The sequence below is a fragment of the Corticium candelabrum genome, chromosome 11 (assembly GCF_963422355.1).
Source record: "Corticium candelabrum chromosome 11, ooCorCand1.1, whole genome shotgun sequence".
NCBI lineage: Eukaryota > Metazoa > Porifera > Homoscleromorpha > Homosclerophorida > Plakinidae > Corticium > Corticium candelabrum.
The window spans coordinates 6,113,938-6,138,002 of NC_085095.1; the positions used below are offsets into that span (position 1 = coordinate 6,113,938).

At 40.6% G+C, this 24,065-nt stretch overlaps 4 protein-coding genes and 1 long non-coding RNA gene across 9 annotated transcripts; 4 read left to right on the forward strand and 1 right to left on the reverse strand.

Moving 5' to 3' along the window:
* The first annotated feature begins 570 nt into the window (after positions 1–570).
* On the forward strand, positions 571–2,589 carry LOC134186956 (uncharacterized). Its single transcript, XM_062655059.1, has 4 exons — positions 571–897; positions 961–1,019; positions 2,270–2,348; positions 2,408–2,589. The coding sequence occupies exons 1-4, from the start codon at positions 667–669 to the stop codon at positions 2,426–2,428; spliced, it is 390 nt and encodes a 129-aa protein (XP_062511043.1). The 5' UTR covers positions 571–666; the 3' UTR covers positions 2,429–2,589.
* A 377-nt stretch (positions 2,590–2,966) lies between these two features.
* Positions 2,967–7,489, forward strand: LOC134187327 (uncharacterized). Of its 4 annotated transcripts, none has more exons than XM_062655439.1 (4): positions 2,967–3,162; positions 3,230–3,322; positions 5,567–5,642; positions 7,324–7,489. In XM_062655439.1, the coding sequence occupies exons 1-3, from the start codon at positions 2,970–2,972 to the stop codon at positions 5,596–5,598; spliced, it is 318 nt and encodes a 105-aa protein (XP_062511423.1). In that variant the 5' UTR covers positions 2,967–2,969; the 3' UTR covers positions 5,599–5,642; positions 7,324–7,489. The 4 variants fall into 4 exon arrangements, 3 of the variants coding, with proteins under 3 accessions (XP_062511423.1, XP_062511424.1, XP_062511422.1); XR_009971076.1 differs by having other exon boundaries at positions 3,158–3,176; positions 3,267–3,322; XM_062655440.1 differs by lacking the exons at positions 5,567–5,642; positions 7,324–7,489 and adding an exon at positions 5,241–5,552.
* Positions 7,490–8,224: 735 nt separating this feature from the next.
* LOC134187482 (uncharacterized) lies at positions 8,225–8,747 on the reverse strand. Its single transcript, XR_009971117.1, has 3 exons — positions 8,526–8,747; positions 8,419–8,462; positions 8,225–8,349 (listed from the first exon to the last, which is right to left on the reverse strand). It is a non-coding gene; the product is annotated as an uncharacterized LOC134187482 (long non-coding RNA).
* Positions 8,748–10,007: 1,260 nt separating this feature from the next.
* On the forward strand, positions 10,008–11,986 carry LOC134187039 (probable tubulin polyglutamylase TTLL2). The gene has a single exon (XM_062655153.1). The coding sequence runs from the start codon at positions 10,087–10,089 to the stop codon at positions 11,863–11,865; it is 1,779 nt and encodes a 592-aa protein (XP_062511137.1). The 5' UTR covers positions 10,008–10,086; the 3' UTR covers positions 11,866–11,986.
* Positions 11,987–13,486: 1,500 nt separating this feature from the next.
* On the forward strand, positions 13,487–23,963 carry LOC134186366 (U3 small nucleolar RNA-associated protein 14 homolog A-like). Of its 2 annotated transcripts, XM_062654314.1 has the most exons (16): positions 13,487–13,550; positions 13,614–13,704; positions 14,619–14,722; positions 14,786–14,882; positions 14,938–15,017; positions 15,946–16,013; positions 16,092–16,168; positions 18,221–18,283; positions 18,343–18,420; positions 18,790–18,867; positions 18,930–19,061; positions 19,125–19,219; positions 19,543–19,669; positions 19,787–20,590; positions 21,740–21,940; positions 23,659–23,963. In XM_062654314.1, exons 4-16 carry the CDS (start codon positions 14,796–14,798, stop codon positions 23,920–23,922), a joined length of 2,154 nt encoding a protein of 717 aa, XP_062510298.1. In that variant the 5' UTR covers positions 13,487–13,550; positions 13,614–13,704; positions 14,619–14,722; positions 14,786–14,795; the 3' UTR covers positions 23,923–23,963. The 2 variants fall into 2 exon arrangements, with proteins under 2 accessions (XP_062510298.1, XP_062510299.1); XM_062654315.1 differs by lacking the exon at positions 13,487–13,550 and having other exon boundaries at positions 13,704–13,719.
* The last annotated feature ends 102 nt before the right edge of the window (positions 23,964–24,065 follow it).

Consider the following 24,065-nt stretch of genomic DNA (forward strand, 5'->3'; position numbering starts at 1 on the left):
TATCTTTAAAAAGGAAAGTGCATGGGCGCAGCCATTTTGAATCTTTGTTCCCCCTGTACCGCCGCTCCTTTTCGCTCCTCCTCTAGCAAGCGACCTCCTCTAGCAAGCGACCTTCTCTACTTTCGAAGAGCGACTGGTGTCCTTCGTGTTATTTATAGCGTAAGGAACATTAATTGAAATTTGAAATATTGAACGTAAACAAATGCGACTGTTGGTACTGAGAATGTGACGAACACGGGTGTGTACAAGATGCAAATATGTCATGAGACAAGGTCACGTGGACGTCGACACTAGACACCACATGCCAAGACATGTCTAATTTTAAAAACAGCTAAAAATTAGTTTACTACAGTATACGCGTGTCTCTAGTCATTCGTGCGTTATTGCAACACTTAATTGGCAGCATCCGCTCTTGGCAATGAATGCATGAGCAGTAGTTGTGGCTAGTCGTTGAGTCGGTGGTCTACGCCGGCGTTACTGTACCCTCACATCTCGGATAAAAATAATTGGTTTTATTGAAAGTGCGTTGCAGCTAACGCCCATTAATAATAATTAATTAGCGCGCGCGATTTGTGCGGTCGGTGTCTGCAAAGCAGGAAACCTTGTCTGCACTCTTTCAACTTGGACGTCGTTGCAAGACTAAATATTTACTCTAGGTGAAGCAACATGTCGTATCCACCACCACAGCAAGACAAGCCGCCAGCTTACGGAATCGACGCTTCACAGCAACAGCAACAAGGATACCCACCACAGGGCTATCCACCGCAGGGCTATCCACCACAGGGCTATCCACCGCAAGGCTATCCACCGCAAGGCTATCCACCGCAGGGCTACCCGCCACAACAGCCATACTATCCACCGCCGCCGCCGGCGCAAGCACAACAGCAACAGTCGACGGTAGGCCGTTGACCACGCCCTTCCAAGCGACCGTTGCTGCATGTTGATGTTCTCTCTTCTTAGAACGTTGTCGTTGTCGGCGCCCCGGCAGCAGCTCAGCATACTACTACTGTTGTGCAGAGGTACGTTCATGTTTGTGATTTAGCATCGTCTAGAAGGAGTTCGCAGGTTGCATGCATGGTAGGCGTGTCTAGAGAAGCCGCTTCATGCAGCAAGTGCAAACTGTTGCAAACTGTTGTACATTCCCGTTGCTATTTTTCGACTGCGCGTATGTTTGCGTGATTGCAAAGGGTTTAGTAGTTTCGTCCGTTCACGCATTCCATACCCCCTGGGGATAATGACGCATCTCACAAGAAGACGGCAGGGTCATATTGCTAAAAGTGTAACACCTTGTAGTTCAACTGAAATTTTTAGTAATTTACTAGCGGGGGTGCCCAAGCTTGAACTGGTTGGCGTTGCATTTGCAGCGCCAAATACTTACTTGGTGCTGCGCATACTTTGACTCAAGGACACGCCCACGCATACTAGTTGGACAATGTATGTATGTACCATGTATACATATGTAGTATGTGATATGATTGGTACATTATGTAAATATGAATGCATCTCATAACCAGACTGAGAGTCACCAGACCTACTTTTGCTTGGGCAATAGTACAAGTCAATCGTTCTTCGCTCTGACATACTGGTATACCTATACACTATGCATGATTGGCAATGGACATTAGGTGCTGTTCTATAGTGCTGCAAAAATTGGCTTGGCGCTATATGCAGTGCCATAGCACCAGATAGACCCAGAGATTGCTTCAATAACAGGAGGGTTTGAATAGCAAAGAATAGACTGTCATCGATCATGGCCGTATTGCATGCTGTGGGTAATCTGTGTGGCTCTGTGGGTGACTAAAAACTTGTAGTCTCACGTAGCCAAACCACTCCTCTCTTGCTATAGAGACTGCTTTCAACTGTTTTACAAATAACGAGAGAGGATCCAGAGTGGTCTGGCTACTTGAGGGTATTGGTAGGTTATGTTCTGTGGAAGGCATCCACGTGTGTAGGAATTACCATAATCATTTACGAGTTTTACGGGCTGCATATTAATGGTTATTATGGAAAATTGCCTGTATGGCTATAGAAGCAGCTGTTTAGCAATAGAGTGTCCAAGTGTTGCCATAGTCATATATTACCAAACAAAAATTTTGTGATCAAATTATGTTAGAAATGTCAATCTAACTATTGATAACCGAGTCATTGAAGTTTGTTTGAGAATTTGTCATATCAATAAATAGGATACACCCAATTAGAGTACTAAACTATTAGCCAATTGACACTCTTGTATATTATGATACTGTTATAACTACATGTTTTGTTGTAGTCGTCGTGGAACTAACCATGGTTTGCATTGCTTGATCACATTTTTGTTCTGGCCCTGGATTATTGTCTGGATCATCTTTGTAAGACACAAATTAGCGTTTAATTAAAGTCACTGTATCTGATTAATATACTATTTCAGTGTATTCTTGAGGGTGTTTGAGAATGAGAAGATGGTGGGACCGTCGGTCACGTATGTTTTTGACACAGATACTCATTGTACTGTACTTGTTCTAGACTTCTATTCGTTGTTTGATGCAGTACTTTAACGTTTGTGACATTTTCGTATCGATTTATGTTGAAATCTATCGGTTATAAGATGCATCTAAGTAGTACACAGTAGGTATAGGGTACAGTACCCAGAGATATCAGTTAGCGCTCTGGAGGCTCGGTTCCCCCACTGCTTCTGCACGTGATGGGTGGAGAGTCTAGTTTCTTCTCTCCTCCTACTCTCTTACTTGCAAAACGTAGAATTAATCTCTAGACACCGTGCAGGCCCTGGGTACAAGGCTAGAGCCACAACCTTCCGAAAACATGCGTGCGCGAGCGTAGATATTAATTATACAGTTCAACGATTCGCTCTGTTGGCAGTTTTGGTTGCGTGGTAACTACATCCGGGTTATCGTCACAGACGAGGTTACTTAGTACGGTGTACATTTCCTTTCTCATCGAACGGTCCCGCTCTCATTTTTCGGTGAGACGAGATGGCAACTTTACCACCACCACACCCAGACGAGCTGCAGAAGCCTCCAGAGTATTCTCCGCCGCAGCAGGGCTATCCTCCCCAAGGGTACCCACCCCCGGGATATCCACCACAGAGATATCCACCACCAGGGTATCTACCTCCAGGGTATCCACCACAGCAGCCATACTATCCGCCGGCACCAGGACCTCAAGGTCAGCAGTCATCAGTAAGCGGAAACGCCCATCTGTTTATACGACTTCCGTCTGTGTTCCGTTCTAGCATTTCGGCGTGATGTTGCTTTCTTTCCGTGTTGTAGAACGTTGTCGTCGTCGGAGCCGCGCAGCCGACGCAGCATGTTACCACCGTTATACGGTAAGGACGCTCAAATGCACGCGTGCGCTGTACACAGGATCGGCCATGGTCACGTGACGTTAAGACGTCCAATCACACGTTTAATGACGTATCAACCACGAGCATCTAGGGTCACGTGTGTGTGTGTGTGTGTGTGTGTGTGTGTGTGTGTGTGTGTGTGTGCGTGCGTGTGTGTTTGCGTGCGTGTGTGTCTGTGTGTCTGTGTGTGTGTGTGTGTGTGTGTGTGTGTGTGTGTGTGTGTCTGTGTCTGTGTCTGTGTCTGTGTCTGTGTCTGTGTCTGTGTCTGTGTGTGTGTGTGTGTGTGTGTGTGTGTGTGTGTGTGTGTGTGTGACTGTGTGCGTGCGTGTGGTGTGGTGTGGTGTGTGTGTGTGTGTGTGTGTGTGTGTGTGTGTGTGTGTGTGTGTGTTCCGTCGCGGTAGAGGCTGGGCCGACCAACTTTTTCTTTTCAGCTATTGATGGAGAGAGCACGAGAATATCACCATCCCATCTATGCTTGTTTTATTGATTTAAAAAAGCATATGATTTGGTCAACCGCGATGCTTTTTGGCACATTCTTCATTATTCATATCAGTTGCCTCCCAAGTTGCTGGCCATTATTTGTGTCCTACACGAAAATTCCAGCGCTGCAGTAAAGACTAATGGGAAGGTATCTGACAAGTTCCCTGTCACCAACGGTGTCCGGCAAGGCCGTGTGTTGGCACCTGCCTTATTCAATCTATACTTTGACGTTACCATTCACATGGCTCTGGATGAGCACAGATCACAAGGAATGGGCATCAAAGTAGCCTACCATCATGATGCTGATCTTGTTGGGAACAGGAAGATCTCGGGGTTTGAATCTTTGGTGACTGATCTGGAGTATATTGACGATATGGCTCTTCTCTCTGACGTGACCTCACCACAATGCTGGACTCTCTATCAAACTGCTATAAGAAACTGGGTCTTGCTATTAGTTGAAAAAGACAAAAACCTTAGCAGTCCTACCATTTGAGTGCTCACACATTCAAATTCTTGTACCAATCCACCTTGTGCTGTGAGACGAGCCTATTGAAGTTGTCTCTTATTTCCAGTACTTGGGCAGCACAGCATTGTTCAAAATGATTGTGGATTGGACACGGAGATTAATTCCAGAATCTGTAAAGCCTCACAAGCCTTCCAGTCACTCTCTTGGATTTTGTGGTATCAACGTAAAAGATCAAGACCAGGACCAAGGTTCGTCTTTTGAACAGTGTGATTCTTCTAACCTTGCTGTATGGTCTTGAGTGCATCGTCCTCTTTGAGCCTCATGTTCGTCGTCTTGAGTCTTTTTTGATTCGTTGCCTTTGAATTATATTGGGGATTTCTGTCAGGGAGCAGAAGCGTCACACTACAATACGCAAGATAGCTAAACAGCAAAGGGTCTCATCTATTCTCTTACAACGTCATCTCCGTTTTCTTGGACATCTCCTAAGGATGTTCAATGATTGCTTACCCTAGCAGCTTGTTGTGTCTGCTCTTGTTGGTTGCAAGCGCAATGTCGGTGGACAGAAACGTTGTTGGCATGATGACCTCAAACAGTGTTTAGTTATTATTATTAGTCACTAACGGTGTCATTCTTTCGCCTCAAGGATTCCATGTCAGTTTTGTCATCAGACTTTCAAACAACAAGGCCTTTATAATCACCAGCATTTTTGTCGAGACAGACCTCGAGCAGTGTAGACTTGATGTTTTTTGGCCTGCATCTCCTGTACTCTCATGGTAATCATAGAGCACAAGCAGCAAATGGATGGTGTGTGTGTGTGTGTGTGTGTGTGTGTGTGTGTGTGTGTGTGTGTGTGTGGTGTGTGTGTGTGTGTGTGTGTGTGTGTGTGAGAGAGAGAGAGAGAGACCAGAGTTTATATATATATAACTATATTTATATATAGTTATTTATTTATAGATTACTAAGTTTGCTAACAGAAACTCATTGTATTTTCTTTGGCTGTTTTTGCACTACGGAAACTTGGAAATATATGAGACACAGAGGACACCAGAATTCTAGCCAGCCTGACCAACGTTTATTATTCATGATGCAATTACAATATGGCAAGGAGTCACTATGTGTAGTACTTGAGTAGTTACAAGTAAATTTCAATTTACATATGCCACACGTAAAATATACATTGATTGATTGTATGGCTTGTTGTAGTAATTGTAGAGTTGCATTGTTCATTGAAAATTGGTCATTGTGATTATTATATATATTTGTTAATATTTACTTTGCAGACCAGGCACTAACCATCTTCTGCATTTTTTGATCACTTTGCTCTTCTGGCCTTGGTTTATTGTCTGGATCATTTTTGTAAGACAATTGCTAAGTGCTCATGCAGAAAGTCTTATGGAACTCGTTATTCGTTATTTCTCATAAAGAAGTAAGGCAAAATGGCTATGTAGCTCTACTAACTTTTTAGCATTCTATAATATATGGTTGTCTGGGCCGTGACATTAGAGGTGGAGACCTGATTTTGTGTTATTTTTTTGTTAAAAAGTGTGGGATAAACAGTTGAACATTTGTGATTGCAATGTGACTTGATGTCATTTGGATACAAAGTGTTATGATTGACTTTTTACTTTTATAGGCCAAGGAATGTCTTTGTGAGGGGGGAGTATAGCTTATATATACAACATGATACTATTTATTTATTTATTTGTTTGTTTATATTTATTTATTTATTATTTATTATTATTTATTTATTTATTATTTATTTATGTATTTATATATTTATTATTTATTTATTTGTTTTATTATTTATTTATTTATTTATTATTTATTTTTTATTTATTATTTATTTATTTATTTATATATTTATTATTTATTTATTTATTATTTATTTTGTTTATTCTTTATTTATTTTGCTATTTATTTATTTATTATTTATTTATCATTTATTTATTTATTATTTATTTATTTATTTATATATTTATTATTTATTTATTTATTCATTCATTCATTCATTTTATGATGTTAAGAGCACTTTCATCACAACAAAATCTAACTACAATGCAGAGTTCCAGGCTGTAGTAGCCTGTCAGACAGTTCTAATGACATTCAAATCCGAAAACCCGCGAAGTTGTAGCTGGCTTAGTCGACGTTTTCCCGACAATGCTGATAATTTTGTCACTAATTAATTATGTCAGAGTTCCACTTCTGCAGACATACATGTACTGTCAACTGGATTCATTCATTTATTCATTATTTATTTATTTATTTATTTTTATTTATTTATAAATGGCACACACTGCATGATCATGAGCTGTAGACATCGGCAGACTGCCATATGTGGTGGGGGCGCATATATCGAGCAACAATTTTGTGGGGCCATGTACCCATGGTTCCGTTGCCTATGACTTTGATAGTGCTATAGTGAATGCTGGTTGGTTAAAACATATACCCAATTTAGTTGTAGGATTACTCCACTTCAAGGGCAGTTCATGCAATTGTGACCCTCACCATAATCACTCTCGACACAATCAGTCCAAGATTACCTAACAGTACAGTGTACTTTGTAATTTGTACGTCGTGGAGTCTTATGCACAAGCAAAACGGCTTGCATGCTTTGCAGGACCAGCGGAACACTCCAGATGTTGGGTGGGCCAATGTCTTGCATGGTCAAGCCCTGCCTAAGTAACAAAAAATAGCTAATTTATTTAATTAATCACTTGAACCAATATTTCCTGAAGTTCTCGTTAAAGCCCGGAGGTGGAAGTCCCATTTTCAAAAGTTGGGTAGGCCATAGCCCACCTGGCCCACCCTGCTCTGCCGGCCCTGCCTAGAGTGCTATAGCATTTTGTGCTGATTAGTTAATGGGTGGGTGCAACATGGCTCCTGTTGACTGACTTTTTAGATCTAGCATATGCCTGGTGATTTCTTCTTTATGAGAAATCAAGATCCAGATCGAATTTCTCTCGTCATAAGAATTTTTGCAAGGGCATACTGACTGTACTATTTTATATGTGTGTGCTAAAGTACAGCTCTGTTCCAGTGTATCATTGAAGGTGTCTAAGAAAAACAGCAAATAAAGATATGAATGCTTGTACTGTATACTAGCTATGAGAGTGCTAGTTAACTGTTACTACTGTTGCTGTTGCTGCATGCTGGTGCTATCGGAAGGTTTAAGTTAAATTTGCAGTGACCATATATGCATGTATGCAATGTCTGTGTTAATTGTTTGTTGTTGCTTTGCTAATATGCATGCCATTTCATGGATGCAAGAAAATGTACAGTACAGGCCTGTATGCTGCTCTACCAACAGGAGGGTTGACTAAAAGGAGACCTTAATTAATTAATGACGTCATTGTGATGGTGAGTGGCCGTAATAATTTTTATACGCGATGTGTTGTTTGAGCTGAATCCTCAGGCTTCTAAGGTTTGCTAGAGACACGTTTGATGCCACACACACACACACACACACACACACACACACACACACACACACACACACACACACACACACACACACACACACACACACACACACACACACACACACACACACACACACACACATGCACATATGCTCGTAGCTCTGAAGCGAATTAAGCTACATTTACTACTCTACAGATTATTGCATGCATGCAACTAAAATATAACGTCTGATTCAAACCTCTAAACAGAAACACTGCATAGCTTCTTTGCATATTTTGCAAGTACACTGTATAGACCTAAGATTCTTTGTAGATATCTACAGACACATGCACAAATAGACGTGCAAAGTCAACTGTCGTACTTTTCAGAGTTTACTGGACTAAGTGTAGATGGAAACAAAGGTCTTCCTTGAACTGAGTTTGCCTGATCGTACAGGAGTAGAAATCATTTCTGGTGCGTGTCTGACAGATGCGTCTAAATCACGAAGATCTGTACAAGACAGTAGACGTGTATGTATATATATATACCTTCTCTATTCTCAGTAATCTACTAGCTAGGCTACCTGTAGCTATCGAACAGTCAGACTGGTCTGTACGTTCTCTAGAATGGGAAGCTATAGTCTCCAATGTTGCTGAATCGTCACCTAGATTGAAGAATAGTGATATCGGTGTTGAGAATAGTGCATCGATCGAAGTGCTGTGGCCGGACTTACCAATCGCAGTAGGCTCCCGTACAGAAGTGGACAATGGCTGACAGCTGAAAAAGCGTAAGCTTTGACTGTTATTCGTGAATTGATACAGAAGTACCAAGCAAGCTAACCTGCAGTTGAGTACGCGCCTCAAAAGAAATTCGGCAAGCGAGTTGAAACTGGGCAAGTATGGCGATCTCTCAAAGCGAGGAGTCTGTCGTAAGTAGATCGTTCCAGTCTTAATATTTTGTATTCTGCGTCTAGTTGTATTTTCCGACAACCAGCCCCTCGTCTTGCACCTCCGTGCTTCCCTGCGCTACGCTGGCTTCTTGCGGATGTCGTCGACATTACAATAGACGTTATACTTCCGGTCACGTGCAGGATTTATCCGAAGCTCATACATGCATAAACACGAATGCGAAAACAGATAAATTTAGCTTTTTAACCTCTAACTGCTATATTTAAAGCGTTCCGTCTTTGCAGAGTCTACAAAGATAGTGTTGAATTTGCTACGGCTACTCAAACTGTGAACTGCAAAGCGTTCGCATCTTCATTTTTTGTGAGAATACAGAAAATGTACTACCTTATTGTAATATTTAAGCTTTGTCTTGTAAAGGTTGCTTATTTCGATGAACTTGAAAAATGTATACAAAATTCAAGATGGATTCCGAGGCGTTCTCCTCGCGCAACATCTGGACTGTGCCCCTCTAATGGAATAGGTTGTGCTTTCGCACTTCTAAAACTTATAACCAAACTAGAATTTTAAAACTTTTTTCTGAAAAAATAAATACCTGTAGATGTAGAGATTGTATAAAAAGTAATAGAAACAAGATTTATATAATATGAACCAAAGCCAGACATCATTATTGAATCCTTCCAACCCCCACATTTCCTACATTTTATAATAATGATGTCTGGCTTTGGTTCATATTATATAAATCTTGTTCCTATTACTTCTAAACAATTCCTACATTTATTTCTTTTTTTTTTGAGTCGAAACTGAGGAGGGACTGGCTGTACGAGACTATCGCAAGCCAGGCTCTTCCGCGGAGTAGCTGAGCTAAACGCGCGTGAATCACACGAGGATCTAGAAGAAGGAGCTTTTGCTGTTCTCGCGCGCGCTGGAGCAATTCTGGCAAAAGCTCCTCCTTTTAGCGTGCGTGACTGCGCGGCGCGAACATGCCTGGCTTGCGAGGCTACATGTCTCCTAAAAAGGGGAGGGACTGGCTGCGCGAGACGATTGAGTATTCTGGTTCATGAATAGCAAGATATGGATGGTGGCGCATTGGGCAAGAAAAGAAGGACCTACACTATGCATACAGCGAAACATCCGATCGTAACATGTACAGATAGGCTAGACTGGTTGCAAGTAACTCAAGCGCAGATAATTATACAGTGCAGTTATTCTCTTGACTAAAAGTTAGCTAATTCAATTCGGTGCAATACAGCTCTAGTCTCTTTACTACCAACTTTGTATAAGTTAATTAGCTAATTTTTTAACAAATAATACAGTTTGTAACTCAAGTGCAATACAGTTGACTACCAACTCTGCTGCTAATTTTTCAACAAATAATATATCGTTTGTACTTCCGGTCCGAAGCAGTTTTATTATTAATCAGTCACGTGACAACTAAGTGTCGTCATGATGCCAACAACAATAAAGATCTAGACGTGTGATATAATGCCGGGCCGATGGCGAGCAGCTTCGTATTCCGCTCCGACACCTCGTGTCCAGAGCTAGTGAGAGAGGTCTTTCTGTCGCGCGGCTTCCGCGAATTCGAAGAGAAAGAGGACGACGACCTGACAGGCTGGAACATTTTCTGGCGCTCGTCTCACTTCTGTTTACGCTATCACCACGAATTACGTCCCTACCAGCGTCTCACCCATTTCCCCAAGTCGAGCACAATAACGCGCAAGGACGGCCTTCTTCGCTCTCTACGGCGCATGCAGGCAGTATACGGTCGCACCGTCTATGACTATTTCCCGGATGGCTACATACTACCCAACGACTACACGAAATTCGTCGAGGCCTGTCGTCGTCACTCATCGCGGCTATGGATCTGTAAGCCCGCCGACCTGTCGCGTGGGCGTGGCATCTCGTTGCTACGCGACATGAATGAATTGACCTATGACGGTCCGTCTGTGGTGCAGAGATACATTTGTGACCCTCTGCTCGTCTCTGGTTACAAATTCGATCTTCGTCTCTATGTTGCTGTCGTCTCCTTTCAGCCGCTTACCATTTATATCCACGAGGAGGGTCTGGCTCGATTCGCTACCGAAAAGTTTAATCTCTCATCACTGCACAATGTGTATTCCCATCTTACGAATACATCGATTAATAAGTATTCGCCGACTTACGCACAGGGAAAGGAGGGTATCGGATGCGGCTGCAAGTGGACGCTTGGCCAGCTTCGGTCCTATTTAGCCGGACTAGAACGCGACGAACCGCTTCTCTGGCAGAGAATTACTCGTATCGTCATGTTGACGTTGTTGGCTCAGATGCCTCTTGTGCCGTTGGTTCATAATTGTGTTGAACTGTACGGGTTCGACGTTCTCATCGATGAGCAAATGAAGCCGTGGTTATTGGAGGTTAACTTTTCGCCGGCTCTACACTGTGATTGTCGAGTCGATGTGATGGTGAAGAAACCGTTACTTAATGATCTCATCGATTTGTTGGGGTTGAGGAATGTGGACAAGATACCGCTCGGTGTGGGATCAAAAGCGAAAACACGAACAACGTCGTCTGTCGTTTCACGGTCGCAGAATGTAAGCAGGATGACGTCTGCTAGAAAAAAGTCACAATCTTTACCGTCTCGTCAGTTGGGCAATTTTTGTTCACGCCCAAAGACTCAGACGCAGAGAAGGCACTGGACAGATGTTCAAGAAACAGGCAGAGTCGCATCGAGCAAACGGCGATTACTCACCGCGTGTCTGTCGTCGACACTTCGATTCAGTTTACACCCTAGCCGAACAACGAGACGTACATCGGGGACTACCAGAGCACACGCTCACTCAGCAAGACATCCTCATGTCGTTCAGAGTACAAACCATTCTGTACCTCATTTGGGGACAACAGAATGTGATGAGACGTCTGTGGGTATTTCTTCATTCGAAGACAGATCGAACAAGTCTAGTTTCTCACAGCCAAATCCGAGTCATGTGACCTATAATAATACCGACGATTTGTCGACAACACCATTCTTATATGGAACTACAAGTGACATAAACCGATTTCCAGACGGATGCACGAACACCGTGTATGGAGACGGATTACCCAAAACCCGATTTCACGGTGTGAACGAAACAAGAAAACTGCCGTCGCGAGTCGGTGGCTTTGTCCTCGTCTTTCCATTCAACGAAGCTACGAGGAGAGCATCGTGTGCAACGACGTTGGACATTCGAGTTATTACTCAGGAAATTCAGAAAGAGGTGAAACAAGGATCGACACGGTGGGCTCCATTATTACTCTAACATATAGCCGGTTGGTTGTCCGTGGAGCCGTTATATTTATCTATATAAGCAAGTGATGATTTACTTGTGCCGATGGGAGTTATTTCTTGAAATCAGTTTTGTAATAAAATGTCAAAGGAAATCTTTAGTATGTGTCCAGTACATACAGATGATAGTCTACAGCGCAAGGTATTTCCACGAAGGACAAACTGTAAGACTGCTTAGTTGTATTCAGTTGTTGTGACGTCAAATTTTGCTCTTGCTCTCGTCATCTACCGTATTTCCTTGAACAGTAACCCGTGGATCTGATCAGTTTGAAAAATAGTAACCTAAGCTTGATTAGTAGCCCTGCTCGAATGGACCTGATCAGATTGAAAAATAGTAACCCGTGCTCGATTAGTAGCCTATGCCTTGAATCAATGCCAGATACTGCGAGGACATTATGGTTTTTGATATTGAGGACACTGAGTAAACTACCAGTCGTGACTAGGGGTTACCATAACTTGACAGTGTTGAGTGTGTTCGGTTCCTCTTAAACTTCAACTTGAACCATGATAGCAAACATTGAAAAATAGTAACCCGTGTTCGAGTAGTAACCCTGTCTAGATAGTAACCTGTGGGTTTAGACTGTATAGTGGCCATTGTTAACCATACTAGAGTAGATGGTTTGTGCTGTCAAGTGGGTAGGTGCAACTTATGTCACCTTTCATTTTGTCTGGAGTTGCCTAGCCTCAGTGCTCCAAAGCATTGCAGTATCCAGTACAGGGTTATCCTGGTCCATGTCTCTAGCAAGTGATTCAAAGCAACGAAAAACGTTTTCATTCATGGGTACAAATTTGTACAATAATTAACATAAAAATTAATTAATTAATTAACTAATTTATAAGTAATTAATATAAAAAGGTGATATTAATATCAACTAGGTCTGGGTAAAAATTCTGGCTACACTGCTGATGTTATTGTTTGCATTGCAGGCATTTTGTCTGTAATTCTTTGTTGTTGTTGTTGTTGTTGTTGTTCCCTCTCATACAATTGAACACCATTCCTACAAATTTCTCAATATAATTAATTAAAGGATTACACCTACAATATAAACGAATCACGAATGTACAGATTATTTCACTCTCAAAAATTATTAAACGGTATAAAGCCGCAGGTATCACCCGGTAGATACTGTCTATACAACAGACCAGATGTTACACTCATCATCCAGTCCTCATCAGGTACAGTCCTATAGGACCTCACATGCAGTCAATGTTCTCAACACACAGAGAACTCCATGTCGATATGAAACGTTAATAGGACTCTCTCGTGTCACGTTGCTCTTTTGTTCTTTTCTATTCTTGCTCTGTCTCTTTCTCTACGAGCTCTGATACCGACCACAAAGCTTCCCAAAGCAGCAGCCAACATCAACGACGTGTAGAGACCAATTCGAAAACGACTTGCCGCTTTGTCGTACGTGCTAGCGCTGATTGTGTGCGGAATCGCCTCTCCAGGCTTTACAACGCGCGTAATGCGAAGCAGGAACCTGTTGAACGGACTCAAACTCGACATCAGTGGCTAGTTGAATTTAATGCTGTAGACAATCTAGTTTCCCGGATAATAAGCCTAATGTTTCTATCCACAAGAGACAGAAGGCTGAGGCTTCAACCGCGGCAGCGAGTTAGAGCAGTCACTCAGAGAAGGAAAATCCTAATTTTGAAAAAGTAGTGATTTTGTCTGCGCTTGTTTTGTTGTGATACATGGAGTTGGTTTGTGTAAACGTGCAGGAGGCGACTGGAATGTGCACGACGGCAAAATCAGTCGTCTGATGAGTTGAGTGCAACGGAAGTGTTGGAAGATGAGACGGCGAATGAGCCGGTAAAATACAAATATGTTAGTGAAATGATTGGTTGACTATTAATAATTATTAAAGAAATAAATAATATATTATATTATACAAATGGTATATTATATTATATATATAATACAATACGCTACAATACAATATAATATAATACAATACAATATAATATAATATAATACATTATAATATAATATAATACAATATAATATAATACAATATAATATAATATAATACAATACAATATAATATAATACAATACAATATAATATAATATAATATTATAATATAACACGATACAATACAATACAATATAATATAATATTATAATAAAGTAGGCTTGGAACCAGCCATCTTTGTTAGATTACGTAATAGTTCATTTAATAAATTTATAGACCCCTAAAATTAGGGTGGCTTAAGAAAAACCAAAACTATGAATAGGTATGGTAGTAGAACGTACTGAAATAAACAGTTAGCGAAAGCTTGTAATCAGTAGTGATAATTCGAACATGAGTAAAAAACAGTGTGACAAACACTGACCACTGCCTAAGGGTTTCAATTCAAGGAGAATCCGGATTGGGTTATACAGTCTGTAAGGGATGTTGTGCAAGCAGCTTCGTAATGAGGGAGAATGAGATAACACAATACAATACAATACAATACACTACACTACAGTACAATACAATACAATATAATATAATACAATATAATATAGTATACTACACTACAATACAATACACTACAATACAATACAATACAATACAATAAATACAATATAATGTAATATAATATAATATAATATAATATAATAAAATAATAATATTGGCTTTCTGTATGAAATAATATATTAATTGATTAATTAAATTAAATTGGTTAATTGAAAAGAAGTTAGCTATCTGTGTTGGTTGTACTGTAGTTTGTTTGATTACAGGCAGATTTACCCTCACATAAAAAGAAAAGAAACCAACGGCCGCTGAAGATTAACAAACGTTCACAGACAAAGAAGAAAGCATCGAACAACAAACAGTCAAACATGTTAGATTTATTACAAAATGATGTCTGAAATTTATAAGGGTTGGGTTGTGTGTGTTTGTGTAGTGATGGCATTATGAATGGCCACGATGCTGAAGACAAGCATGTAGCTGAGGACGAGCATGTGTTTGAAGATGCTGCGATTAGTGCCAGTGAGGAAGAGGCAAGTGTTTGTATGTCACTCATTGGTTATGGAGTTTTGAGACGAATATGATTAGAATGATGATTTGGAGACAGCAGAAACAGAGACGCATGATAAGATGCTGGCGGCTATTAGTTTGTTGGATAAAAAGAAGTCGTAAGAATTTTTCTTTGTTGTCTGTCTGTTTTTGTGTGGCTGTTTGTTGTTTGTGTCTTGGTCTGTTTGTCTGTTTGTTTGTCTGTTTTGTATCTCTTGGTGTGTTTGTCTGTTTGTTTGTCTGTTTTGTTTGTCTGTTTGTTTTTTGTTTTGTTTGTCTGTTTGTCTGTCAGTTTGTCTGTCAGTTTTTTTGTCTGTCAGTTTTTTGTCTGTCAGTGTTTTTGTCTGTTTGTCTGGCTGTTTGTTTGTCTGTTTGTTTGTCTCTTGGTCTGTTTGTCTGTCTGTCTGTTTGTTTGTCTGTCTGTCTGTTTGTTTGTTTGTCTGTCTGTCTGTTTGTTTGTCTGTTTGTCTGTCTGTCTGTTGTTTGTCTGTTTGTCTCTTTGTTTGTCTGTTTGTTTGTCTGTTTTTGTTTTTAAATTTTGTCTGTTTGTCTGTCTGTTTGTTTGTCTGTCTGTTTGTTTGTTTGTTTATTTGTCTGTCTGTTTGTTTGTTGTCTGTTTTGTCTATTTGTTTGCATGTTTGTTTGCATGTTTGTTTGCATGTTTGTTTGCATGTTTGTTTGCATGTTTTTGTTGTTTATTTTGTCTGTTTGTTTGTCTGTTTGTCTCTTGGTCTGTTTGTTTGTCTGTCTGTTTGTTTGTTTGTTTGTCTGTTTGTCTGTTTGTCTGTCTATTTGTTTACATGTTTGTTTGCATGTTTTTGTTGTCTACTTTGTCTGTTTGTGTGTCTGTTTGTTTGTCTGTTTGTTTGCATGTTTTTGTTGTTTATTTTATCTGTTTGTTTATTTGTTGTTTATTAGGTTGTCCTTTGTCTGTTTTGCCTGTCTGTTTGCTTGTCAATCTGTTTGTTTGCATTTACTTGTTTTTTGTCATTTTGTTTACCTTGTTTGTATTATTACATGTCTGGTTTGATTGATCTTTCTTATTAGTTCTAAGCAATCAAGGCGAACAGAAGCAGCTGGAGAAGTTTCTGAACTGAACCTGAGACCTTCAGACGGTCGGTCTATAATCATTGATATGATTGAGTTTGACACAAAACGTATATACATTACAACTGATTCTATATTTACTGCAGGTAAAACGATTGAACTTGGTGATCTCCTTAGCAGTCTTGAGAGGACAGCTGAGCATGGAGAACTGAAGAAAAAGCTGGTAATGTGTCAATGTTGTGCTGGTGCTTCTATGCAAATAAGCTGTTAAGTAAATCTGTCAACCTGCTCTAAGTATTTATTAAATTTGTTGTATGAATGAGCATTAGTCGGACTGCTGATGTCATATCCTTGTTGTTAGAAACCACTGCCAGCTTAACAACGTTACCACAAACTGTTTATTGACTGGAAGTCTCATGCAAATATGACAACCACATGACACCGTAAATTGAACAAAAATTGCAAAACTCTTCAAATTGCAATTGCCTTTGTTGCTCACCAGTTATTATAACGGTCGTTCATCGGTCATTAACCGACCAACTGGTGTTCGTGACCAACCACAGTTTTGCTTTGATCGGACATGCCTACATGACTGTTATTGTGTATGGATGGTAGGGAATCAATGAATGAAACAAAAAGCCCAGACCACTGACGGAAGCAGCAAGCAAGATCTAGAGTCAATGATCTCTAGATATGTGAGTGCTAAATGATGTTTTAGAGCAAAATATCATATTTATTACCCCAAGCACCATTTATTGCACGAGCTACAGTATTGCAGGAGCTGCAGTCGAATAGGATAAATGGTGGGAGGGCCACAAGCTGGTAACAAAGTTATTTGTTGACAACATGCTCTTGATTAGTTTGGTCATTTCTTGATGTTGTTAATTTACAGACCTTGCTGCTTTTAACTAAAGTTTAAACTACGATGAATTGTAACCGTCATGACAACCACCCGTTGTCATCATGATCAATAACAATAACAACAAAAACAAGCCAAATTTTATGTTTATATTTTGATAACAGATAATACAGTAGTGAATACGATGCAACAAATATAGAAATTGAACTAAATGTTGATGTTGGTAATTACAAGAAAATATTGCGAAATCAAATAAGAATGAATTCCCAAAATTTAAAATGTCAGGTCCACCTCTATTGCTAAAACACGATGTCCAACCAAATTTTGCCTTATATCCCACTCTGTGTATTTGCTTCCATATTCTTGCATGCGTACTTTATAATACTGAATGATATCTTTGCATGTAGCACATTCTGAAAACATTTACCTGCTGTCCAATGGCTCCTGTCTTGAGAGGCTCAAAATCGACTTCTTGCCATGTAGCAATATCACCAGGTGGAATAGAGAGACGACAAACAAACTGGACCTACCGTATTGTCTAACATGTGAAAACACAATTGGTCGATAGCCATGTGACTTGGTTCTAGCGCGTGGCTTTCTTGTCAAACTGTCACAACAGTCACTCAAAATCATGAACACTAACATCAAATCACGTCTCACATTTTATACAGTATTTGAGTAATACATAATGGCCAGCAGTTCGAGTAATCATACAACAGATCACTTAAATTATGGCTGGTTTGGCGTTATTGCCATAAATCTGGGTGTCTGTCTGTCTGTGTCTGTCTGTCTGTGTCTGTCTGTCTGTGTGTTTGTCTGTCTGTCAGTGTGTTTGTCTGTCTGTCAGTGTGTTTGTCTGTTTGTCTAGTTGTGTGTTTGTCTGTTTGTCTATTTGTGTGTCTGTCTCTGTCTGTCTTTCAAAGAACATTTATTGAAAACAACAACGCTAATACAGAAAAGGCTACATATAACACTAAGAATTCAAGATAAACGACCATAGTGGACGTAGAAGAAACACTCTAACGAACAGCCATCTGTTTGTCTGTCTGTCTGTCTGCTTGTCTGTCTGTCTGTCTGTCTGCTTGTCTGTCTGTCTGTCTGTCTGTCTGTCTGTCTGTCTGTCTGTCTGTCTATTGTGTATGTGTGTGTGTCTGTCTGTCTGTCTGTCTGTCTGTCTGTCTGTCTGTCTGTATGTATGTATGTATGTATGTATGTATGTATGTATGTATGTATGTATGTATGTCTCTCTGTCTGTTTGTTTGTCTGTCTCTACCGAGAGTCTGAGTGGTTGCACATGATAATTATTCTCTGGAAGCCTTCAGACTCTCTAATTTATCTATAACGCGTCCCAACCCTAATCATTTAAATTAAGTAATGTATAAGCATTATGCTAAATTGACTTTGCTATTATTACAGTTGAGAATGCAAAAGACAAAGGATCCTTTAGATGTGCCACTTCCTAAGCCACAAGCTGACAGAGTGAGATACAAAAACTGTTGCTCTGTTTCTTCTTTTTGGTATGACTGTTGTTGATTTAGGCGCAACGTACTGCTGCATACAGAGAAACAGCCACGGACATTAGCAAATGGCAGCCAATAGTCAAGAAGAACAGAGAGGTACAGCAGAAGAGTGCTGTATTGGTTGTTTGTGTGGTTACTTGTCAAATCACACTTGTTTGCTTGTCTGTTGGTCTGTTTGTGTGTGTGTTTCTGTATTTGTGTTTGTTTTTTGTCTGTTTGCCTGTCTGTTCACTTATCTGTTTGCATGTCGTTTGTGTCTGCCTGTGTGTCCGTCTGTGTGTCTGTCTGTCTGTGTGTCTGTCCATCTGTGTGTCTGTCTGTCTGTGTGTCTGTCTGTCTGTCTGTCTGTGCGTCTGTCTGTCTGTCTGTCTGTCTGTCTGTTTGATTGTTTGCCTGTTTGTTTATATTTCCAAAGTTATTATGTTTGCATTAAACCTACAGTACAGTGTACAATTTCTTAATTAGGCTGAGCATCTCTTCTTTCCTTTGAAACAACACTCTTTCACACCGGCACGACCATCTACATCTACACTTCAGTTAAAGGTATACCAATTGTTGCTTAAACACAACGTCAATGCAGTACAATACTATACAAGTCTGCGTAGCCTGTCTCTGCTTTGGAGCGAGACATAATGGCACTTATGAGCGGTCCTGGGGCACTGCATAACATCAGTGACAACAAACGGGCTCTCAGTGAATCAGAAGAGAAAGCTCTGAAAGCAATGGATCTAGAAAAAGTTATAAAACAGCATTTCTTGCTTAGAGAAATCACTTTAAAGTGAACATTCTTCTTGTTTCAGGCTCTTGAAAGAAGGCACGAGTTGCAGAAGGCGAGAGCTCTGCAGTCATTTTATGAGCAAAAGGCAAGGAGACAGAACAAAATTAAGAGCAAGAAGTGAGTGTTTGGATGATTGATTAATAAGCTAGCTGTGCTAAAATGTATTGAGATTTGGCCTAGTTCAGTGGACTAGCTAGTTGTTTTAATTTGTTTGTCTGGTTTTAAATGTTAACTTAGTCTACTTGCGTCTTCTTATAGAAAAAGAAAGACGTTATATTAATTGCTGGTAAACTAGTATTGTAGTCCAAGTATATTATTGTTTGTTTTTGTTGTGTTCTATCACTGAATATTAATGTGTGCTATATATTTGTATTTGAGTTTGTACGTGTTTGTGTGTTTGTCTGTGGTTTTAATTTTGTTCTTTTTGGGGTTGTTGTTAGGTATCGCCGTTTGAAGAAGAAAGCAAAAGAACGAAATGCCGAGAAGCTGATTGCTGAAGGCATGAGCAACGTCGATCCAGAAGAAGCACAGTCAGAGTTAGAAAAGGCAGAAGCTTTACGAGCCAAGGTAACTTTGAGTTTTGAGTTAGTTCTTACATGTTGTACAGGAATGTAAGTAAGAATATATAAATATGTACCAAATAGAAATAGTGTAACTATGGCAGTTAATTGATTGTGATTATAGGAACGAATGACTCTACGACATCATAACAAGTCTAAATGGGCAACAAAAGTGTTGCAGCGAGCACACAAAGATCCCGTTGTTAGGCAAGCCCTGACAGAACAGAAGCAACTTGGCAGGCAACTGAAGCAGAAGATCAAAGTGCCAACGGATGATGGCGATGATGACAATTCAACATCTAGTGAAGATGCTTATTTTGAGTCTGATGAGGGTGAAACACAGCCTGTTGTTCTAAATTCAGAAAGCCAAACCAATCCATGGTTGGCAGGGGAGTCCTTGGCAACAGTTAAAGAAGGCAAGAAAAGAAAAAGAAAACAAAGGGAAACAGAAACCTTGGAGAATTTTAAAGCAAAGAAAATTCCAGCATATCACGCAGATGATGGTCAACTAGTTCTATTGAATGATGGAGAGGAGGGAAATACAAAGGAAAACGATTCTGAAGATGAAACAGAAGAAATGAATGCAAATGTGGACAAAGAATCAAACTCTGAAGAAGAATCAATATCAGACGAACATGAAAGCAATCAAGATGCCCATGATGTGAAATTTGGTGGTGACATGGATGATCGTTTAGAAGAGGAATCTACTAGCAGTTTGCAGCAAGAAACTTTGTCTCATAACAATCTACCAACTAAAGTTGTGCCGTTTGCCAATCTTGATCCATCCAACGTTATATCTGTTATTGAAGAAGTTGATGAGGATGATAAACGTGACAACGCTGGTGGTTTGCATAGACAGCAGAGTCACATTGCAGAGGCATTTGCCAATGATGATGTCATAGCTGAATTTATCAAGGACAAGGAGCAAGTAAGAAACAGTTAGCTAATAAATTGTTGTTAAATAGATTTATGCTGTCAATAAGTAACGAAGAAATCGAAAGTGTACAGATGTAAACAGGCAGGTAGGTAGGTAGGTGGGCATGTTGGAAGATGGGCAGACTTACAGGTGGGTGGGTAAGCAGATTTAGACCAGTAAGTGAATAGGAACGCAGGTGGGTGTACACACAGGTAGGTGAGTATGCCAGGTGGCTGTACATGTATAAACAGGTGGATAAGTATGTGTAGGTGAGGTGAGGACAAAACAGTGGGCAAGGGAAGAAAGGTGGGTAAGGTCAGATCGTGTTATTCTGACCATGTTTATCCCACTTGTGTTTGTGGGACTAAAGCTACTGTTGGATTATTGGTAAATGGACATCAGGGCTTTGTGGTATGTTTGTATTGGTTTTACGTGTTAACCTTTGTCAAAGTATGAGGGTGTTGGATTATCTCATGTTGGATTAACAAGGTTTAACTGTAAATAAATGGACAGACAGACAGACAGACAGACAGACAGACTTGACCGTATTGGGTCTTTGGAATGTTTAGTTTTGGTTGTAATAGCATTCATTTATGAAAATATATGAAAAGACAGACAGGCAGACAGACACTCCCACACAGACAGACAGACAGATGGACGTGTCTTTCCTAGAGAAGTAGATGAGAACATATACGATAGAGACTATCAAAGTAGCTTGTATTAAACTAAAGCTGAACTCAGTAGCTTGTTTGCATTTAGTGTTAGAAATGTAACGTAGAGTTTGTGTTTAAATAAATGAAATTGACAGATGAACAGACGGACAGACAGATTGACAGACACAAAAGCAGCAACTGTTCAACATTTAATCACCCGAGGAATTAATTATATTGACAGATTGGCACAAATATTAGGGAATTAATTAACACACACACACACACACACACACACACACACACACACACACACACACACACACACACACACACACACACACACTGAATTTGCCAAGTGTTACGTACATGATTGATTCTAATGTATTGGCTTAATAAACACAAACACATGTTATGGACTACACCAAATAACTATATATCTTACTAACTGCTTATAAAATATTTTGTGGAGGAAATATGCAGTGAATTGATTGTTGATGGTAATACACAGGAAGTGGAAGAAGATACACCCAAGGATGTTGATCTGACATTACCAGGATGGGGATCCTGGGCAGGTCATGGAACCATACTGCAGCAGAAGCCACAGAAACAAATAATAAAGAAAGCACCACCGACAGAGCCACGAGAAGATAGAGCGCTACCTCATGTTATCATCAGACAGAAGAGAGACAAGAAATTTGGAAAACATCAGGTGAAAAAGAAGTGTGCATGTGCTGGTGTGTGTGTGTGTGTGTGTGTGTGTGTGTGTGTGTGTGTGTGTGTGTGTGTGTGTGTGTGTGTGTGTGGTGTGTGTGTGTGTGTGTGTGTGTGTGTGTGTGTGTGTGTGTATGGTGTGGTGTGTGTGTGTGTGTGTGTGTGTGTGTGTGTGTGTGTCTTGGTGTGTGTGCGTGTGCGTGTGTGCATGTGTGTGTTGGTGTGTGTGTGTGTGTGTGTGTGTGTGTGTGTGTGTGTGTGTCTGTGTCTGTGTCTGTGTCTGTGTCTGTGTCTGTGTCTGTGTCTGTGTCTGTGTTGGTACGTGTGTGTGTGTGTGTGTGTGTGCATGTGCACGCACGTGCACACGCATACTCTGTAGACAACATACGCGAGGCTGGAAAGAACTGCAGAGACAAAGACTCTCAGCTTGGTAGAAGTTAAGCTTTCTCTGGTGCCAAAGAATGCGGTGTTGAGTGACCCGTATGACTGAGATGCTATGGCGATCTGTGCTGATATTTCAACGTCCAAAGTGCAATTGTTGGAGACAGAACTTTCGAGGTGAACTGGAAAGATGGTACCATCTCAATGGGATCACAGTCAGGATGAAGAACAATGGGAGATGGAGGATGGGCAACATCTTCAGGTAACACAGCTAAAAGCTTTTGTCTTCTTGTAATTGATGGTGAGCCCATGTGATGGCAAGTGGAATCCATAGATCGCAGCAAGGCATAGGGACTTTCATATGAATCAGAGATTAGTGCCATATCATCAGCATATTCAAGTTCTGCCACTGACACCTCTGATGTAAGCTTCTTCCTGTTTCCGACTAGGCCTGCATGCAAGAGGTATGACAAGCACAAGCCAGCATCTGGTTGGTGATCAGTAATGGCAGGTGTAATCACAGTATCAAAATAACGGTTGAATAGGGTTGGAGCAAGTACACAACCCTGCTTGACACCAAGGGATACAGAGAAATGATCCAAGATTTTACCATTGGTGATATTTCACACCTTGTGCATGGTTGAGTGTCGTCTACGTAGGAAGCTTTTGGTGTGTGTGCCATCCCAAGGAAGTTGCTCAGTTGGAGGCCAGAGAATGCAATGGAACAATTTAGTGCTGAGAGATTTAAGGGATTGCAAACTTGAGAGGGTTTGGAGGATACAAGCACGAGATTGAAATGTGTGGAGGAATAAAATCGGGATCACCACACAAGAAGTGAATTTCAAACAGAAGAAAAGTGAAAAACAGAAATGGCAAAGTGAAACAAGGTAAACTACTTCGAAGTTTTGATGGTTGTGGCTTCATTGCTGTAAATCATGCTGGCTTTGCATCCATCAAGAGCAGAAACATGGTCAGTCCTTAACTGGTCCATGTCAGTATTGCCGTCAAATCTTCCATCAACAAGGCCTCCAGAACCACGAGCGTTTTTGCTGTCAGAGAATTTCCACCTCCCAACATAGCCTGTAGTGACCTTGGCCTGCACCATTCTTTATTGGAATGAACGCAGTGAAAGGAATGATGTGTGTGTGTGTGTGTGTGTGTGTGTGTGTGTGTGTGTGTGTGTGTGTGCATGCATGTGTGCGTGTCACTGTCTCACAGTGTGTGTGTGTGTGTGTGTGTGTGTGTGTGTGTGTGTGTGTGTGTGTGTGTGCATGCACACTGATGTGTGTATACATGTGCGTATGGTGTGTGCATTAATTTGTGGGTCTCTGTCAGATTTCACACTTGCCCTTTCCCTTCACGTCAAGAGAGCAATTTGAGAAAGTTTTATGTGCTCCAATCGGCCGCCATTGGAATACTGAAGTCACATTCCAAAGCACAATCAAACCACAAGTCAAAACGCAGATGGGGGCTATCATTCAACCAATTGAAATGACAGACGAGATAAAGAAAATGGCAAAGACGTCAGGAATACAACGAGCAAGCAATAGACGAGAGCAACAGAGACATAATAGAACAGAAGCAACAGCAGCAACATGATCTATCAATAAAGTGTTTTGCAGATATAAAATAAAATTTGTCGACTAAAAAGTTGTTATGCAGAGTATGTGCGCAGCTACCGGTTGGGATTTGAGACTTACACTAGCCACACCTAGCGTGCGTGCATTTAGTAGGAGCGCGCG

Coding starts and splice junctions, on each gene's coding strand:
- LOC134187039 (XM_062655153.1), top strand. CDS start 10,087: ATGGCGAGCAGCTTCGTATTCCGCTCCGACACCTCGTGTCCAGAGCTA.
- LOC134186956 (XM_062655059.1), top strand. CDS start 667: ATGTCGTATCCACCACCACAGCAAGACAAGCCGCCAGCTTACGGAATC. Junction 898..960: donor CACAACAGCAACAGTCGACG/GTAGGCCGTTGA, acceptor CTCTCTTCTTAG/AACGTTGTCGTTGTCGGCGC. Junction 2,349..2,407: donor TTATTGTCTGGATCATCTTT/GTAAGACACAAA, acceptor ATACTATTTCAG/TGTATTCTTGAGGGTGTTTG.
- LOC134187327 (XM_062655438.1), top strand. CDS start 2,970: ATGGCAACTTTACCACCACCACACCCAGACGAGCTGCAGAAGCCTCCA. Junction 3,163..3,266: donor GCCGGCACCAGGACCTCAAG/GTCAGCAGTCAT, acceptor TCCGTGTTGTAG/AACGTTGTCGTCGTCGGAGC. Junction 3,323..5,240: donor CATGTTACCACCGTTATACG/GTAAGGACGCTC, acceptor ATTTATTTATAG/ATTACTAAGTTTGCTAACAG.
- LOC134186366 (XM_062654314.1), top strand. CDS start 14,796: ATGAATGGCCACGATGCTGAAGACAAGCATGTAGCTGAGGACGAGCAT. Junction 16,014..16,091: donor GAACCTGAGACCTTCAGACG/GTCGGTCTATAA, acceptor TATTTACTGCAG/GTAAAACGATTGAACTTGGT. Junction 18,284..18,342: donor CTAAGCCACAAGCTGACAGA/GTGAGATACAAA, acceptor TTGTTGATTTAG/GCGCAACGTACTGCTGCATA.